Source organism: Rhinatrema bivittatum, chromosome 2 (genome assembly GCF_901001135.1).
Source record: "Rhinatrema bivittatum chromosome 2, aRhiBiv1.1, whole genome shotgun sequence".
NCBI classification, from domain to species: domain Eukaryota; kingdom Metazoa; phylum Chordata; class Amphibia; order Gymnophiona; family Rhinatrematidae; genus Rhinatrema; species Rhinatrema bivittatum.
This window is the reverse complement of record NC_042616.1, coordinates 619,828,882-619,849,321: the sequence shown is the minus strand read 5'-3', so window position 1 is coordinate 619,849,321 and position 20,440 is coordinate 619,828,882. Positions and strand designations below refer to the sequence as shown.

Sequence of the window (20,440 nt, the reverse complement as noted above, 5' to 3'; positions counted from 1 at the left end):
AAGGGAAGGAAGGTTAGGCAGGGGGATAGGGAAGTTCCTTCCCAGTCTGCTCCTTAATTAGAGCGGACTGGGAGGGAACTGGGGGAGGCCCGATTGCGTCGCCGCGTGTATCTACAGGGTATTCGGACTCCCTGCATGCGATGCCCGCACATGCGCGCCGCCATCTGATTTTGTAACATGAGCACCCTGGCGCGCGCTTGTTATGACATCGGCACGTCCACGTGCGTGTGCCGGGATCCGGGCACACATGGACGGCTATGCGCTCCTTTGCAAATCGATCCCACAGGTTTCTGTTTTAAAAAGTGGATAAGGTAGAGTGGTTGCAGTGTTAGCCCATTTCAAATGATAGGAAAAAACCCCAAAAGTCAACAAAAAAATATACAAGCTAATAATACCATTACATTGGATTCATTTAATACATTTCTTGAATAGCTTTCAGGAAATAATACTCCTTTCATTAGGTCGAAAGAAGATGATTAGGCAAAGGGTGATGTTGCCTGAATATCACTGTGAATCACTCATGCATTCAGGCAGCAGCATCTTTTATCTTTACCTGCTCATTGTATTTAGACTTGATAAAGGGTGTGTACGGCCTGAAAGCTGGTCAAGAAATGTATTTGGGTAGTCAAACAAAAAAGGTATCACTACATTTTTTCCTGACCTTTATTTTCATGTATTTTAAGATATACAATCGTGCAACTGGATAAGAATAATTTTTTAGTACGGCCAATTTTCAAGCTTTTGCACAAAGTACACATTGTTATAATCATCATAAGGTCCAAAATAAGTATCTACCCAAGAGAGAGACGACAGGAGATGGAAGATTTGATGGGTAGGCTAGAAGTATGTGCATACAATCTTATCACTATACATTTTAGGGGTAATTGTATAACAGTCCGCATACTTTTGAAGACAAAGCGAAAGTCCACGCATACTTTCCCTTTGAAAATTAAGCCACCCAAACTACCTGCACAGAATTATACCTGCTAATGTGTGCGGGGAGTTTTATTGGGAAAATGTACATGTGTGCTTTTGGAAATGAAAACGTTTGCACATAAGTGCAAACCCATCCCCCAGTTCTGCCCCTCAGGAATGCCTCTTCTCGCTGTTAGATAAATTTTAAAAGGCCGGCACGTGATAAAACCAAGAGATACGTGCACAAGTTGGAGCCACCTGTGTATCTCGTGTTGCCCACATAAATAAAAAGTTTTTGCAAAAAGGGCGGGGAACGGGCATGTTGGGGCCTGGCCAAGACTTGAGTGTGTAAATACTTTCGTGCACTGGCAGTGCACAAGGGTCCCTTGCCCTGTAACTTTACTTCTGATATGGATGACGTGTAAGTTTTAAAACAAAAAGGTTTACGCAAGTCACCGGGCTTTAAGGGTCGGGGCTTACTGGGGGCGAAGGCAGGCTATTAAAATAGGGGCTGTTTGGAAATCCTATCCCTTAACTGAGTGAACTGGGAATGAACTGGGAAAATGGCGAATGGCATCAGCGCATGTCCTTTGTAAAATTCCCCCACTTACACAGTAGATATGGGATTTGGGCGCATATGCACCCGTCCATTTAAAATTGAGCGCACTTGTAAGCACATCTAGGCTATTTTATAACATGCGTGCATATATGCGTGAGTGTTATAAAATGACCGCATCCCTGGGCATGGGCCAAGGAATGCATGCACATGTGCGCCTGCATGCCTGTTTAAGAGTTACCATCCCTGGGTTAAGTTATGCAGACAGGATATGCATGGTTACGTTTACCCGCATATAGGGTGGGCAATTTTGTAAAAAACCATTTCCACAAGTAATGCATTGTTTTACTCAAGTAATGGTTTTGAAAAATACCCTCTTATATTATAAATTCAACTTTCTGCCATAGAAAAGATCATGATAATACAGTAACTTGTGCCATCTGGTTACTTTAGTTTAAGCATTTCTGGCCACGGGATTCTGATTTCCTGTGCTGCTGATAATGTGCCATTCTCACTTATTATGGTTATTGTTAAGGTCAGTTGATTCTGTACTACTTGGCTGCATTAATGTGCTTCCATAACAGATATTTGTGTGTTGGCACAGAAACAACCCAGAGATCAGTGATCAGTATCTGTCAGTGCTCATTTTGCTAATGTTCAGAAATACAGTTCTATATAGAGGTCATAGAATGATGTTTTTATTTTTTGTCCAGGCAGGTTCCTTCTAGTGTCCTAGCTCAGTTAGAACCACCCTCTACAGAGCTATAGATCCATAAATCTTCATTTGCACCTACTAAGGATATTTTTCCTTTTTTTATTTTTTATTTTTTTTTGCATTTTCTTCCTATCCCAGTCTTAAGCCAGCCATTACAATAACAGCCTTTGGCCTGGGGCCATAGACTGCAGGTCCTTTTTGAAATTGGTACACGTGCATCCTGAATCTGGTTGGTTAGGTGACATTTTAATCCAATAATTGAGATTCCTTTTCCCCTCCAGGGTTTTTGAATGCTGCTTCTGCAACATCCCCAGGCCTGGCAGGCCCAAGAATCAGAAGCTAGGCTTGGCAAATGGATCAGTAGGGATGTGCAGAGGAAACATTTTCATTCACTTCATTCATTTCATAGGGCATCTACATGTAACCCTTTGTGGGTGTTTTAAGTCCCAGGGCACACAATCCAATTTATTTCTTCAGGGCATGTCTGGCTAGCATGTCCCATCCCACTCTGACTTTAAATCCCAGGGTAAATTCTTTTTATGGGGGGAGCTCTCGCTTGAGGCTCAGACAATAAAAAAAGGTCGCCAGTGTGTGTCTTTATAAAATGTCGGTGCTTCCCATGATGTGAGATGCAGTAATGATTAGACAGGACCAGGACTTGGTGAAAAATAATAGTTTACTGATTCTTAAAGTTAAATAAAGTCCATTTATCAAAAAATGAGGGCAAATCTAACTGTTGATACAGTATTTTCTGCTCGGTAGGTAGGTGTCAATATTACAGACCTCTGGGTAGAGCCCGTGGTGATTTTAAATGTGCATACTCTCCCAGCGGCTGTTCCCTTGGAATCCTAGTGATAAGTTCCGCTCTGCATTGTAAAAATCCTGCCTTTAGTCAGCTTCTCCTCACTGAACACCCAGCCGGTCCTGGACCCTTGATGGGTGGAAATCTGGATGGGGTCTCCTTCTCTTCTTCTCCCTTCCTTTTGTTCAGCTGTTCCTTTATCCTTAGCTGTTACTTCAGGGATTTCTCTTGTGGAAAAATCAAGGGATCAGGTAGTTCTCAGCAGTGCAATCTCAGTGGGGAAGGGGGATCCCAAACCTCTTCACTTAATTCAAAGTCCAGGAAATACTTTAAAGCGTAAAATGTATGCTTCTTCCTAAACTGGTGTTCATGCTGTAACAGGTTCTTGCCACATTCAGGTTGTGAATGGGCTCACTGAGCTTCAGCCCCTGTACTTTGAGTACAACCAGCAAGGATGACTTTCCCCAAAGTAACAGAGTCAACCTCGGTTCATAAGAACATAAGACATGCCATACTGGGTCAGACCAAGAGTCCATCAAGCCCAATATCCTGTTTTTAGCAGTGGCCAATCCAAGTCACAAGTACCTGGCAAGTACTCAAACATTAAATAAATCTCAAGCTACTATTGCTTATTAATTACCGAAATAGCAGTTTATGGATTTATCCTCTAGGAACTTATCCAAACCTTTTTTTAAACCTAATAATACTGACTGCTGTAACCATCCTTTGGCAATGAATTCCAGAGTTTAACTGTGCACTGAGTGAAAAAGAATTTTCTTTGATTTGTTTTAAATGAGCTACTTGCTAACTTCATGGAATGCCCCCGGTCCTTCTATTATCTGAGAGAGTAAATAACTGATTTACATAAACTTGTTCAAGTCCTTTCATAATTTTGTAGACCTCTATCATATCCCACCTCAGTCATCTCTCCTCCAAACTGACAGCCCTAACTTTCTTAGCCTTTCCTCGTAGGGCAGCCATTTCATTCCTCTTATCATTTTGGTTGCCCTTCTCTGCACTTTCTCCAGTGTATCTTTTTTGAGATGCACACAGTATTCAAGATACGGTCTCACCATGGAGCGATATAAAGGCATTATGACATCCATCGTTTTATTTGCCATTCCCTTCTTAATAATGGCTAACATTCTGTTTGCTTTTTTGATCACCACAACACACTGAGCCGACAATTTCAATGTATTATCCACTATGATACCTAGATCTCTTTCCTGGGTGGTAATTCCTATGATAGAACTGTTGTGCCTGTCGGTCGCAGACGGCTGCGCCCTCTAGTGCTCACCTTTTTCCTGCCTGACTCAGTTCCTTTTGGGAAGATGGCTGCCTCTGCTTCTCCATGCCGACTCCTCCGGCCTGGCATGGGCGATTGTGTTCGCCATCTTTCTCCCGGAGTCACCTAGGGTGCGCGCGCAGCCCCGTCCTTTACGTGCGTCATGGCGGGAACCTCGGGGGCGTCCCCACCGCATGACGTCACAAGCTCTGGTATTTAAACTCCGTTCATGATTCCTAATAGGAGTTAGCAAGGAATCCTCCATGCTGATCTCTCTATGTTACCAGATACTCCCGCTCTGTGTACTCTCGCTCCAGGACGACTTAGGTACCCGTTCCACGGGGGCCTTGCCTCGCTACTCTACACCCTCTGGGGTTATCTGCTACCAACAAGGACGCCTAAGGTACCCATTCCTCAGGGGCCTTGCCTTGCTCCTATCTACCCTCTGGGGTTGCCTACCACCTACAAGGATGCCTAAGGTACCCGCTCCTTGGGGGCCTTATTCCGTTCCGGACCTCCGCTTCTCGGGGGTTCTCTCCTGCTACAATTGCCAGCATCAGAGTGAGTACTGCCGCTCCAGTTCTGTCTCTGCATCGTCTCATCTCTCCCTTCATAGATCCTCGGCCTACCCCGCACCGCGGATCACTACCGGATCTACTCTCACTGGCCTTTCCATCTACGTCTGGGTTCTCTACCTACCCCACTTCGCAGACCACTACCGGACCCATCTCCCTCTCGGGACCTGGTAAGACTGTGGAGCTGCCTTTTCCCCTCTGCAACCTTCAGCTGGAACATTGCCATCAGACATCTCCTCTGCTGGCTGGGATCATTACCCGTTCCTCGGGTTACCATCTACGTTGCAGTATAATAAAAACTAACTTCTCTGTGACCATCTCTGCTCAGGAGCTAGCCTATCGCTGCAAGTCCCCGCAGGGCTCCACCTTATGGGAGCTGCCATCTCTTGCAGTGACCAAGGACCCATGCCTCAATGTCCAAAGTACAACAAGAACCTAACATTGTGTACCTACAGCAAGAGTTATTTTTCTCTATATGCATCACTTTCACTTGTCCACATTAAATTTCATCTGCCATTTGGAAGCCCAATCTTCTAGTCTCACAAAGTCCTCCTGCAATTTATCACAATCCGCTTTAGATTTAACTGCTCTGCATAATTTTGTGTATTCCACAGATTTGATCACCTTACTCATCGTAACTCTTTCCAGATCATTTATAAATATATTAAAAAGCACTGGTCTAAGAACAGGTCCCGGAGGCACTCCACTGTTTACCTTTTTCCACTGTGAAAATGACCATTTAATCCTACTCTCTATTTCTTCTCTTTTATCTAGCTTGCAATCCACAAAAGGTCATTGTCTCCGTTCCCATGACTTTTTAGTTTTTTACAAGCCTCTCATGCGGGACTTTGTTGAACGCCTTTTGAAAATCCAAATATACCACATCTACCTGTTCATTTTTGTCCACATGTTTATTCACCCCTTCAAAAACATGTAGGAGATTTGTGAGGCAAGATTTGCCTTAGGTAAATCCATGCTGTCTCTGGCCCATTAAACCATGTCTTTCTATATGCTCTTTGATTTTATTCTTTATAACAGTTACCACAATTTGTGTGTTGCAGAAATTTGCGCTGGGGTGTCTTTTGCTAGGGTAGGCTGAAGGTCTCTCTTGCCAGCTGCTTCAGCTATAGTCTGTGTCAGGAGAGATGGTTTTTTGCAGGCAACATGGCTTTGGCATACTAGGTGAGGGAGGAAGTAGTAGCTGACAGGGTGCTGGCCCTACTTGTACTGCTTTCTAAGTTGGACACTCTTTCCTTGTGTCTCAGCCTCTTGTGCTCCTGTTAACAAACCCTAGTTACCAGCATCTCCTTCATGAATGTGAAATGTTGGCACTGGAGGGAGAGACTCCCTTTCACCCATGAATCACAAAGTGTAGCAAGCATGTATGTGAGGTTTCAGTCTCTCTTGCACCTGCTGCTACAAGGAGTCCAGAAACTGTAATACCTCTACTTCTATTCCCTTTTGTTCATGGAAGCCCTCTAACTTTTCTTCCAGAATATTTACTGTGGGGATGATCCCATTCATTTTGGCATTTCTGGAACTCAGATCCTCCCTGGCATCCTTTGAGGGCTTCAGGAATTGTACCAGCTGCCTCATCACTACCCAATCATGATTCCCCAAGGGGCAATGCACACTTATCTCTGTTTCCTGAAATAGATCATGAAGGGGGTGTCTCCTGCATCTCTAGCCTCTGCAGCATCGTATAGGTGCAATGCCAATGGGTGCCAACATTTTGAATCAGATGCTTATGAGGCATTCCAAATTCTTCCTGCTTCTCACAGAGAAGCTGCCCCGCCTTCATGCTTCTATGAAATGCACTGCTATTTTCCTGTACCTCTCTGTCAGATTCTTCAGGAATGGATTCCTATTATTGTTGGAATCCAGCCCCAAGTCATCCCTCACTGCCAGGTGCCGCAAGTGTACAAAGCAGTGGATACTCTGAAAGTCCCACTTTCTTTTGCCGTTACCATTTTTGAACCACAGTTTGTCACAAAGAAACCTACCTGAAGACTCTTGCCTCTCCAATCTAGCTACCAACTCTCCAGCATCTTTTTTTTTTAAACTTTTTATTAATGCAATTTTCACAAAACAAAATCCATCACTTATTACAGAATTCAGATCTTTACAATTCCTTGTGTAATAAATTTGACATTACAAAATATTCAATCTGATTTATACCAATGAAATAATTTCAGAAGGATAATTGAAATAATTAGCGGTTGATTAACAGGAAATAGAAAAGTAGGATTACTCCTACTTTCTGCAACAACTGAATTTGAAAGTTTCATACTATCTATCTTCTTTTAGCATCAAATTCCAAAACAGCAAATTATTGGGTGTGGGAATCGAGGAAGACACACAGTTGTGATATTTCAAAAAATACAAATTTTTGATTCTGATGTACAATCTCACATTTGCAAGGAAATTTTAACATCATCTTACCTCCTATAGCTTCTACCTCAGTTCTCATATTAATAAATTTCCTTCTCCTTTCTTGAGTTACCCTAGAAAAATCGGCATACATCCACATTTTTTCACCATGGAACAATAATAATCGATTTCTCATGTATAGTCTAAAGACTGTCTCTATCCGAAGCGAAAGAAAAAGTGATATGTAAAATAGCTCTATTTGTTATCACTGTGTCAATACTAGACTCTATAATTTCAGATACATTTAGCTGACCTTCACCAGACTTATTCCCTACCTCTATCTTGCTTTTTGATGTTACATAATAGACCTTAGATATAACCGGCATCGTTTGTTGAGGCATTTTTAATATTTGTGTGAAATACTCTTTAAGCATATCATAAGCTGAAATTAAATCATGCTTAGGAAAATTAATAATTCTTAAATTTAAATATCTTAAGGTGTTTTCAATTCCTTCCAATCTTTTATCATATACAATCTCAGCTCTCGCAAACTTTTGCTGCCAGTTCTCCATTTTACACAATCTAGTATCCATCTGAAGCAAATCTTCTTTATTCTTCCCAAGGGAAGCTTCAATAGTATTAATTCATTGGTTAGAGTCTACAGTCAATTTAGATAATTTTTCAATTGCTCCCTCTAAGGATTTTATAGCAGTCCATAACAAATCTAGGGTAATTTCTGGAGGTTTCCCCTTGGCTTGTTCACCAACTCCGGCTCCCTCACTTTCCAACTTCCCCATTGCTGGTTGGGCTCCTTCTCCCTCTTTCTTAGATGATAAATCGAATTTTAAAAAATCCGCTGGAAGACAATATGGTGGAGGAGGAATATTTGGTGCACCAGGGCTTAAAGATGTTTCGGTCAGAGAATCTGACACCCGCTCAATATCAGATTTTTCAGCGACCATCTCCACTGGTGATTGGATGGTACTTGGTGCAAAAAAAGTCAGAATTCGCTGCTGTGAAGGCTCTACTAAGGGAGATGATACAGCCATCTCCCTTATTTTAGCCTTCCTTTTTGTATGAGGCATTGAGTTCTTCTAGTAAAATTAATTTAAATTCAGCTATCCGACGTTTCTGCACAAACTCTCAACTAGTCCTCAACTCCTTCTGAAAGGAGGCCGATATTACAAGAAGGAAATCTTTTACTTACGATTAAGTTGGAAATATTTCGAATATTGTTGAGGAACTTGATCTTGCAACTTTTCTCAGCAAAGCCGTGCGCCCCTTTGACGTGCGCGGCTTCGGCAGCGCACCGACGTCGGTTGCGCACCATAAGAGGGGCCGGTTTTAAACTTCACCTGGTCCCCCACTGATGACGTCAGCAACAAGGAAATTGCAGAATTAACAGCCCTGACTGGGCGGGAGGGCACCCGAGGGTTAAGAGGAACCCTAACTGCAATCTCTACATTATCTCCCACTTTCACCCTTTTGTAGTGAAGAAAAAAATCAAAATCAGCAGCAGTGCATGGCATCTCTTTATGACACAATGAGTAAGACCACTGAAGCACAGAGAAGATTAGAAGCAGCCCTTTACCAGTGCCAAATCCAAAAGTTATACTTCCCCTAGCACATCCTTCTCTGTGAATAGTTAGAGAGGAAATACAGACGGCTTCTTGCACATGCTCCTTACAATGGGAGGGCATCAGCATTACTGGATCCAGGTAGCAGCTAAGGCTAAATAACAAGATTTTGCACCATGATTTGTTCTGTGGCTAATCTTCTTGCCTACTTGTGCGGTCTTGGCTCTGACAAGGCTCTAAGGTCACACAGCTGTTTGCTATAGTTATCAGTTGTTTATTTTCCTCAGCAGTACCCAGCCATAGACTTCAGTGGGCTATAGAAATAAATGGGCAACATAAACAAAGGGAACAAAGCTTATTTGTTTCATTCATGGGGCCCCTCCATTCTTTTCAGGGGGCCACAAATGAAACAAATATGGGCATATATGTTATGTTATACCAATTTGTTTGAGATAAATGCACATCTCTAGTGTCCAGATCTGGCAGCTCATAACATGAAGATAGAGCTATTAGGGATACATTTACAGTGTTGATAAAATGGAGATCTCTGAAACAAAATATGTTAACCAAAAGATATTTGTTGTTATGTATTTAATCATGCCTTACATTTGTTTTGTATTTTTCATGAAACTCTGAGATTTTAAAGGATCCATTATGCTACTACACAGTGGCTGGATATTTTATACAGCCATGATGCAGACACAGCAATATGCAAATGTTAGCAACAGAGATTTGTCAAAAGCAGGAGGTGGTTCCTTAGGATGGGCCAAATCTGCTACTTGAATTTGTATATCATTGTGCTGCACCATGGTGGAAACACAATTTATAGTGATTTTCATATTCTCCTTTTTTCAACCCCAGTAATGTCTCTACAAGTAGGAATTTAGTTCATAGTGGGTAGTAAATCCTACTGTCAAATGCTATATATATATTTTTTCTACATTATGCATTGCACATTTCTTAGAAAAGTTCATCTTTTCTTCTTTACATTCTCAGTCCCCAGCACATAGCTATTCAAGCTATGACTCTGGCAAGAATGAGAGTGTAGGTGGAGGTGCCGAAGATCTCTCCTTGAACAGAGGTGACGAAGATGATGATGACCATGATGACCATGAAGATGCAGAGAAGGTTAATGAGTCTGATGGGGTAGAGGTTGAACGTCTGAAAGCTTTTAATGTAAGTCCCTTAGTTCTAAGAGTCTTGTTATATGTTTCTGGATTGCTATCATGTTATTTATTGCTGTAATCTGACAGTTTAAAGGTGTATTTATTCATTTCATTTGTAGAAGGATTATAAATACTGTGCATTCAACCCTCATTGAACCACCAATTTAAAAAATGACTGTGTTTAATTTTGAAGTCTCAGAGAATGACCACGCCTTATAACTAGGGGAAAAGAAAGGCAATTTGTGAGTTTTCTTGTTTTCACAGAGTAGGTAAAAGAAATACAGATTTCTTATGTTAAGGGTTTTCTTTTGGCCAGATATATGTTGGTTCTGCCCCAGTTTATGTAAATGTGCATGACAAAACCATCAATTCTTCGGTTTAGGAGCTCAGTGAGATAGAATAGAAAATAAAAATTGAACAGCATAATTTACTCCTAGTTTACAGCTACTATTTATGGTTCATTTCTGCACCCATCAAACTACGCTATTCTGTTTTCTCTTACTTTTTTTCCAGCCTAGTACATGAGCCCTTACAGAATTTACTTGCTTAAAGTTCCTGGCATCTTAACCGCAAACATTTTTTTTTTCAGCGCGCAAAAGAAAAAAGTATTTTCCAATCAGTAATCAAGGCAGAAAGGTAGAAAGAGAAGAGAGCAGCCCTCCTCCAACCCCTTCTCCTCTGTCTCCCTCTTGCCAACAGATGTTTGTCAGGCTGTTTGTAGATGAAAACTTAGACCGAATGGTCCCAATCTCTAAGCAGCCCAAAGAAAAGATCCAGGCTATCATTGACTCATGCAGGCGACAATTCCCTGAGTACCAAGAGCGTGCCAGAAAACGCATACGCACTTACCTCAAGTCCTGCAGGCGGATGAAAAGAAGTGGTTTTGAGATGGTGAGTTATGACTTAAAACCCAGCCCTAGTTTCCATCAAAGTCCCCATATGTAAATCCATGACACTATTTTGTTTTCATCTTAGTGACTTTTTTTTTTTTAATGTCAGGTCAGAGCTTTTTTTTTTTTTTTTTTAATTCCCTTTCATCTTTCCTGATTTTACTCCCTTTGTTCATTGAATTAAAAATCTACCATAATATATTGGATCTATTTTATTTATTTATTTATTTAGCATTCGTTTATATACCGAGGTATAGCAGACATTGCCTTCACTCCAGTTTACATTATAACAAACCAGTTACATTTAAATCCATAACAGTATAACAGTAAAAAATTGAATCAGAACAATAACTTAGTAGTGGTCAGTAAATACATTGAATATTAGAAATATGACTGTATAAAAATCTTGTAGGGGGACGGTTAATACCGTAACAAAAGCGAGAAGGTTTCTGTGAGTCAGAGCGGTCGTTGTAGGAGGGGGATTGTTCTCGTAGAAAAGAACGCGCAGAGGATGAAATCAAAGATTTATGTTCTGCTGTCATTGGGTGAGCATCCATTGCAGGACTGTGATAGTAGCCAGGCTTTAAGTTCTTTTTTAAAAGATTTAACGTTTACTTGCGAATTGAGGTGATGAGGTAATGAGTTCCATAATTTTGGATCTGTCAGATCTAGGCTTCAAATGAAATAAAAATAGTATGTGGGTACCTAAAATGGTATATCCGTCAGAGAACCCTAAAATAGGGTAACACCACTAATGATTTAAATGATTTGAAAGCTGATTAATGTTGAAAGCTTTATTACACAATGGCAAAGAATATCAAAACTATTCCAAAAATATTTCAAAAAATAAAATTGGCACAATAGCACACACATATATTTATCAATTGCCCTAGTCAATCATTCCTCATTCATACCGCTTCTGAACTCTGTATTGTTATGCATTTATAACATGTATAGATATCAACATAAAGAATTGTAATGAACCGGTGACACACTTGCAATAGAGCTGGACTTCAAGAAAGCTACTTTGTGAATTGCAAATGAGTCACATGGAAGATACTTTCATTAAAAAGGGAATACAGTTGAATCTCAGTCCACAAGAAAGGATACTCTGTAATTGTTTCACATCATTGTTGTTTCAATGATGTTTCTGTAGTCTCTGTTCTACTTCTGCTATAGGCATTGAAGTCTGCTTCAAATACAGTTCCAGGAAAGAGACTTGAAAATGTTTCCAACACGCTAAGAAGACATTGGAAATTCACAGACGATTATGCTGCATTTAGCAAGCTGTTAATTAACAACAGCTGAAGTCTTGAGACCCTGAAGTGACAAAGCGACATATAAAGTAGAACAACAATAAGAGATCGAATCCTCTTCACTAAATACAGTCCATGGTATCAACACAAGAATAGTTATGAACAATATTTTCCCGTGAGGAAGCGTGGACGGCGAAACAGAGGCCTTTGTAGGATATGTTTAGCAAAAGTAGAACAGAGAAACATCATTGGAACAAAATCCTGTGAAACAATTACAGAGTATCCTTTCTTGTGGACTGAGATTCAACTGTATCCCCTTTTTAATAAAAGTATCTTCCATGTGACTCATTTGCAATTCACAAAGGGCCAAATTTTAAAAGGTCTATGCGTGTAAATCCCCAGGGCTTCGGGAAAGGGGAAGGAGGGGCTAGAGGCCCCCAGCACAGCGGCCATTTGCTACTGTGCTGGGGGATCATGTGCTGGCAGGGTGCCAGTGTGCGCAACCTTCGCCTGCCCCGAGGCAGGCACAAAAAGTGGGATAACCATTTGGGGGGGTTTAGGATAGGGCTAGGGAGTGGGAAGGTTAGGGGAAGGGGTAGGAAGGTTAGATTAGGGGGTAGGGAAGTTCCCTCCCAGGCTGCTCCTAAATTGAAGCGGACTGGGAGGGAACTGGGGGAAGGCCGCGGGTGTCGGCGCGAGCAGGTTGCACAGATATGCACCCCCTTGCGCATGCCGACCCCCAATTTTATAACATGCACGCACCTGCGCACGTATGTTATAAAATCGGGCATCCATGTGTGCGCGCCGGGTAGCGCGTGCACATGGACACGCGCTAGTTTTGAAAATCTACCCCAAAGTATCTTTCTTGAAGTCAAGTGCGTCATTGTTTCATTACAAGCAATTTGTATATATTTTGATAATGTTTTATGTTGATATCTATAATGTTATACATGCATTTAGAAGCAGTATGAATGAGGAATGATTGACTAGGGCAATTGATAAATATATGTGTGTGTTATTGAGCCAATTTTATTTTTGGAAAACTTTTTTGAATAGTTTTGATATTCTTTGACATTGTCTAATAAAGCCTGCGGCATTAATCATCTTTCAAATAATGTAAAACATTAGTGATGTTGCTTACCCTATTTTAAGGTTCTCTGATGGAGATATAGATATATATACACACATCTGGTAGGATTCCATAGGAAATGTGGACGTGAGCAAAATGTGAACAGAATGCAAGTGAGATGGGTAATGGGTGTGAAATTGGGAATCACTTCAAAATGAATCCTGACAAAAATAAAATAACTAAGTCCCTTGTCTGTGTGCTTTTATAGCTGAAAAATGTTATTTTTCAGCTATAAAACCAAACAGATAAGGGATTTTGTTGGTGCAGAAACCCATGTCTATTTTAATTCTATTTTTTTTTTCCTTGAAGTCCAGAAAGAGTAAAATTATAGCCAGGCAAAGGTTTGCTATATTCAGCTGTGATCTTAAGTACTGCAGTGAAGTTTATGGATGTGCCATTGGGAATCACATCAAAATGAATCCAGAGAAACTGTAACAAAGTCCCTTATTTTTTCGGTTATAAAATCACACAGACAACAAATGACTTTGTCGTATTTTTTCCCAGCATTCATTTTGAAATGATTCCCAGTTGCAAGCCATAAACTTCCCCGGAGTGCTTGAGATCACAGCTGTAAAATAACAAACTTATGCCTGGCTATAATTTTAATCTTTCTGGACTTTAAGAAAAAATGAAATTTTTAAAATAAACATGGCACTCATGACCTGAAAACTCTTGTGGAATAGTGGGACAGTTTGCTCTGTGTTGTGGTCTTAGATAAAATGTAACCTCTTAAGTTTAATTGGTGGAAGACTGCATGGTAAAAGCCGAAAGGATATGCCCAAGGCTGGCCTCTGTCAGCTATTTACCATCTGTAATTCAAATGACCCCCTTGCTGTGTAACAGGCCAGTTGTGGCCCTAGGACACTGAAAGAGGTTCTGTTTTCCTGTGCGTGCATATGGTTGGCTAATGTGCTTCTAGTATTAACAGCCCGTGTGCAAAAGTGTCCTACATCAAGTGTACAGAAAAAGAAGACTGTGCTAGCACTCTAAAAATACAGTTTGTTCAAAGAAAATGAGTTGATTGTAAACCGGTATGATGTGCCCTACGAATATCGGTATATTAAAAGTTAATAAATAAATAAATAAATAAATAAACATGGGTAATTGAGTAGAAATAACACCAGTAACTTGATGGAAAATGGAAATACTAACACAGAATGCTTACAGGTTACCAGAGATTGATGTGGATGGAAGGTCAAGCTCACTAATGTCTGTAAGAGATCAGGCAGAGAGTGACAGCTGTTTACTAGAGATGATACCTTTATCAGGTTAACAAAGTTTTAGCCAACAGGTTAAGTGTAATATGCACTGGAAGCCTGGCCGTTATCTGCCTCAGAGTTTATGTAGTTCAGTTAGTCTTGTTCTTAAGGAGGGTAATTTTATAGCAGCCTGAATTTTCAAAGCAAACTTGTGCACACAAGTCCGCTTTGAAAATTTGTGGATTGTCCCTGTGGAGGTGTACCTGTACACACAGAAAGTTACACCCGTTTCTGAGCCGCTATAACTTTCTGCGTGCACATGTATGCACGTAAAAAATCCAAAATATGCACATAATGCTCTCCCTACCCCGACTCCTCCTCCCAGAATGCCTCTTGCTAGTGCAGATAAAAATGCACATGAAATAGAGTTTTGCACAGATTTTTATATGCACAAGCCCCCGATTGATTTTCTAAACACTACTTCCATGCATAAATCAAGTCCTTAATGACGACTAAAGTATTTACCCAAACAAGTAAAAAGCAAAATGAAAAAACTGATTTAATGCACAGAGAAGGCCATTTTCAAAGAGACCTCTGTGAGTTTTTTGCACAGAAATGGTCTTTTACAAAATTGCCCACCCGATATGTGGGTGAGCTTATGCTTGCAAGTCATGTCCGTGCGTACATTTTCTGGGACTGAGTAGAGGCATTCCTGCAGGCAGAGTCAGGGAGGAGTTTGAACTTATGTGCATACTTTTGGATTTTAAAAAGTATCAGGTGAACATTAAAAGCCCCGTGAGTGCCAAAGCCGGGAGATACATGCACAAGTTGGGCCAGCAAACACCGAGCGGATTTTATAAGCATGGATGCAGTATTTCCAGCTGCTCGCACAAGGCAAAATTTTCTAAAAAGGGGCAGAGTGTGGGCATGGTGTGGGTGAGGCATTGGCGTGTGGGGGGACCGTTATGAGATGTGCGCATAAATACGCGCACAGGCACACAGGCGCAAGCTGGTGTCCCCTGCCGCGTAACTTTACTACTGCTATGGGTGGCGTAATAAAATGAAACAATGTAGGCTAGCCAGCAGGGTTTTAAGAGTCAGGGGAAAAGGGAGACTGTTGTACTAGGAGTGTTTGGAAGTCTTATCCCTAAACTGGCGAACTGGGAACAAACCGGGAAAACTAGCTATGGTGTTGGCCTGCGTCCCATATAAAATTCCCCCTCTTACGTAGTAGATGTGGCATTTGCGCACTCATGCGCGCATCCATTTGAAATTATGTGCACGTGTACACGTGTCCAGGCTATTTCATAACATGCACTCATAGACGCGCTCACGTTACTAAATGGATGAGTCTCCGAATGCAAGCTGGCAAACGCGCACATGTGCACCCGCCCTCCAATATTAACATTATTGCCCCTGTGTGTGAATTTTGATGATTTAGTGGATATAACTTATGTGGGTAGATTTGATGGAATAATTGTCAAAGAGGATGTATATGTGTAAGAAATGGAAGCCATCTACTATAACTGTAAGCATTACTATAGTCTGAACACCCAGGTCTGCTGTGGCCATCTTCTACTGATGATGGATATGGTGGTCAAGTTTTTTTGTTTTCTGCCACAATGCCCATATATTAATGCAGAGCTCCCCTCCCACCATCCTTCTCCCCCATGGCTTCATGTGTACTCAAGATCCAGAAGAAGGAGTTTTACACGGAAAATGCTAGAACTGCTATAGTTGTTCATAGTGCTAATGATATCTCTGTAGCATCTAGCATTTCACAGTGTGCTACTTTAATTCTGTGCTTGTAGCTTGTTATCCTAGCTGTTAACTCCCTCCCTCCATTCCTCCTCTGTCTCTAATGAGTGGTACAACTATATCCTCTGCTCTATGATGTCTTGAGAAGTGCCATGCTTGCTCAATCCAAAAGTTCATCAAACCCAGGAACCTTTCTTGGGGTTAGCTTTATTGACCACTGTCACACACTGAACCAAGGATTTCAACAGGCTGTTAATTGTGACTCCAAGATCCTTTTCAAGTTTTGATTCTTTTCCCCTGTGTTCTTCACTTTGCATTTGTCCACAATAAATTTCATCTACCATTTAAATGCCTCATTCCCCAATCATGCAAGGTCCTTTTGCAGTTCTTACCAGTCTTCATGTGTTTAACCTTTGAATATTTTTGTGTAATCTGCAAATCTGATCATTTCACTTGTTGCTCCCTTTTCTAAATCATTAATAAATAAGTTAAACAATCCCAGTCCAAGGACAGATTTCTGAGGCACTCTACTATTCACCTTTCTCCACTGGAAATACTATTTAGTCCTACTCTGTATTTCCTATCTTTTAGCCAGTTACTAATCCACAATAAGACATTGCCTCCTATCCCATGACCTTTGAGTTTTCTGAGTCTTCTCATGAAGGACTTTATTAAATGCCTCTTAAAAATCCAAATACGCTATAAGATCAATATTCAAAAGCCATTTAGATGGAAAACTGAAATGTTATCCGTCTAAATGGCAAAACAGTGATATTCATCGCCGTATGCAGCTAGAATGTAGATGCATAAATTGGGGGCAGACCGGAAGCAGGTGGGAAGCGTTTCCGAGAGGAGCGGAATTAGCCATAGAGCTGTCCTAAAGTTAGCCAGATATACTCATCTGGCTAACTTTAAGATAGTCAGGTATATTCAGCAGCACTGCACGTCACTGAATATCCCAGTTAAGTTAGCCAGTTCCAACTAACTTAACTAGCCACTTTGCGTCTGAATATCGTCCCCTGTATGTTTTGGTTCACCTTTATCCACATGCTTATTTACACCTTCAAAGAATTCTAATAGGTTAGTAAGACACAACTTCCCTTTGCTAAATCTATTATGACTCTTCCCTAATAAGCCATATTTATTCATGTGATCAGTAATTTGGTTCTTAATTATAGCTTCCACCATTTTAGCAGGCTTATCAGTTTGTAGTTACTCGGATCTCGCCTGGAGCCATTTTTGAAAACTGGCATTATTTTTGCTATTCTCCAGTTCTCAGATATAAAAAAGATTTGAATAATAGGTTACAGATTACCAGTAATAAGTTCGCAATTTCATATTTGAATTCTGGCTCGAATACCATCAGGTCCCAGTAATTTGCTACTATTTAATTTGGTTCAGTTCCTCTGAGTTATCACCCAGACAAAATGTTTAGGTGTGGTATCTCCCCAACATCCTCCTCAGTAAAGAACAAAGAAAAAATGAATTTAGTTTTTCTACTATGCCCATATCCTCCCTGGCACAGATGACTCTGACTGAGAGCACCTTTGGGCTACTGAAAAGTCAGTTTCACTCAGTAAACCACACTGGTAGCTTTCTAGCTCTTGTACCAGTAAAAGTCAGCAAGATACTTGTGTGCTATTTTTTATGCACATGTTCGTCAATTAGCATCTTCCCTGGCTAAAGTTGGTAGCTGTGGAGGCAGAGGAGATGGACACAGAGGAAGAAGCTAGGGAATGAGAAAGACCCTCTGCTGGTAGAGTATCCTGGAGAGATTACATAGTTTCCTAATACTTCAACTAACAGTACTTTACAAGGTTTTTGGTGGATAAGGGTTATAAAATAGCTGATGAGATTTTTACTTGTTGAGTTGTTGCCTTACTATGATAGTACTTTTTGTTCTCTTTTTTAAGGGTTTCTTTGTGAAATGTGCACCATGGTATGCTATGTAAAAGCTAATGGGGCACCTTTTTTACCCTGCCCTAATTTTCTAATGCTACTTTGCCCTGGATTAAGCATTTCTGGTCTGTCAGATCACCTTAGCACTGGAAAAGTGGAATAGTGTTTCCTTGAAGCAATAGAAAGTTGCATTTAACTGTCTGAGTAGGGCATGTTATCGCTTTATGATTACGACAGATCTTCATCAAATGCAGTGATGGTAGAGATAGGATTTCCAAATTTTTTTAGCTTGTGAAGACTGCGGCATGTGATGTTTGTTATCTTCATAAGCCATTGATGGTGTGATTTTCCCCTGTCATAAACTGTGAGTGCTTGAATCCTGTGGAGCCAGGGCAAATACGTGTTAAGAACATAAGAACATAAGAAAATGCCATACTGGGTCAGACCAAGGGTCCATCAAGCCCAGCATCCTGTTTCCAACAGTGGCCAATCCAGGCCATAAGAACCTGGCAAGTACCCAAAAACTAAGTCTATTCCATGTTACCATTGCTAATGGCAGTGGCTATTCTCTAAGTGAACTTAATTAATAGCAGGTAATGGACTTCTCCTCTAAGAACTTATCCAATCCTTTTTTAAACACAGCTATACTAACTGCACTAACCACATTCTCTGGCAACAAATTCCAGAGTTTAATTGTGCGTTGAGTAAAAAAGAACTTTCTCCGATTAGTTTTAAATGTGCCCCATGCTAACTTCATGGAGTGCCCCTTAGTCTTTCTACTATCCGAAAGAGTAAATAACTGATTCACATCTACTCGTTCTAGACCTCTCATGATTTTAAACACTTCTATCATATCCCCCCTCAGTCATCTCTTCTCCAAGCTGAAAAGTCCTAACCTCTTTAGCCTTTCCTCATAGGGGAGCTGTTCCATTCCCCTTATCATTTTGGTAGCCCTTCTCTGTACCTTCTCCATCGCAGACGGTATGCGAATAAGAGATAGAAATAGGGTCAGGTAACTTTGACTACTTGGTCTTAGTTCACAGGCAGAACATGCTCTGTGCAATTTCACTGCCTTTTTCTTTTCTGTAGGGGACCAATGTTTCCTCACATTCCATATCTAAAAAAGAGGTAAAGAGGTACCTATAAAGGGAAATGAGGCAGTTAATACATTCTGTGGCTCAGAGCAGGGCAAGTCCCAACTGCTTCATTAAGGGCCAGATTTTAAAAGCCCTACACGCGCCGACCCTATTTTATAAAGGCCCGGCGACGCACGTAAAGCCCCGGGACGCGTCTAAGTCCCGGGGCTTCAAAAAAGGGGAGGGTGTGGGACAGGGGCGAGGCGGGGCCAGAGGCTCCCGGCATAGCGGCCATTTGCCGCTGTGCTGGGGGATCGTGTGCCAGCAGAAGGTAAAACAAAAGTGTGGGGGGGGGATTAGGATAGGGCTGGGGGGGATAGGTTAGGGGAAGGGGGGAAGGAAAGTTCCCCCACAGGCTGCTCTGAAATCGAAGTGGCCTGGGAGGGAACGGGTGAAGGCCGCGGGCGTCGGTGCGCGCAGGGTGTACAACTGTGCATCCCCTTGCGCGCGCACCGACCCCCCATTTTATAATATGCGTGCACCCGCGAGCCCATGTTATAAACTCAGACATCCATGTGTGCGCGCTGGGTAGCATGCGTACCTTTGAAAATTTACCCCATATGTTTTTTATTGCCCACTTTGCACTCCCTTGCAGCTTCTGTTCCAGCTTTGAATTGCAAATATTTTTATTCACCAGCCTTCCCAAATAGCTATTCACCTCAGCCTTGTTTTAGGCTCAAATTGGCTGAATCGACCCCCACAGTGTCGTTTTGTTATACGGGTAAAGATTATTTTACTGAAAAATAGTTATTTCCTTGCTAGTTTTTAGCATTGTGCCCATGTAAATACAATTCGAAATAAAATAAAAACAATAGCAGCAGAACATTATACAACAATAAGCCACCTGATCATATTTTAATACCTCCCTACAGGAAAAAAAATTCCCTGAGGCTGGCTTAGATACGTCAGTCCTCCCTGTCCTGCTAAAAGCTGACTAGAAGAGCCATGTCTTAACAGTTTTTCTGAAATCCATGTAGTGTCTATGCTGGTGGGACTCCCGAAATAATGAGCTCTATTGACACAGCACTATCAAGATAAAGGCTTTCTCCCTTGTCCTTGACTGCCTTGCCTCTGAAAGAGCTAGCACCTTAAGGAGCCCTTCTTAAGAGGACCATAAAAGGCAACTTTGGTTGTAAAAATGTAGCCAATTCTTACAGTCCTCTGTGCCTGTTGCCTTTTCATTGTTTATCAAATTGTGAATCTTATTTTGAC

At 41.3% G+C, this 20,440-nt stretch overlaps 1 protein-coding gene across 3 annotated transcripts in view; it reads left to right on the top strand.

Annotated features, from left to right (window-relative positions):
* NOL4 (nucleolar protein 4) overlaps nt 1-20,440 on the top strand; it is an 856,374-nt gene that overhangs the window by 653,568 nt on the left and 182,366 nt on the right. For 2 of the 3 annotated variants that reach the window (XM_029591209.1, XM_029591206.1), the window contains exons 7-8: nt 9,792-9,971; nt 10,661-10,852. In XM_029591209.1, coding sequence (XP_029447069.1) covers nt 9,792-9,971; nt 10,661-10,852 — 372 coding nt within the window. The remainder of the gene's footprint in view (nt 1-9,791; nt 9,972-10,660; nt 10,853-20,440) is intronic. The other variant, XM_029591207.1, reaches the window with a different exon arrangement.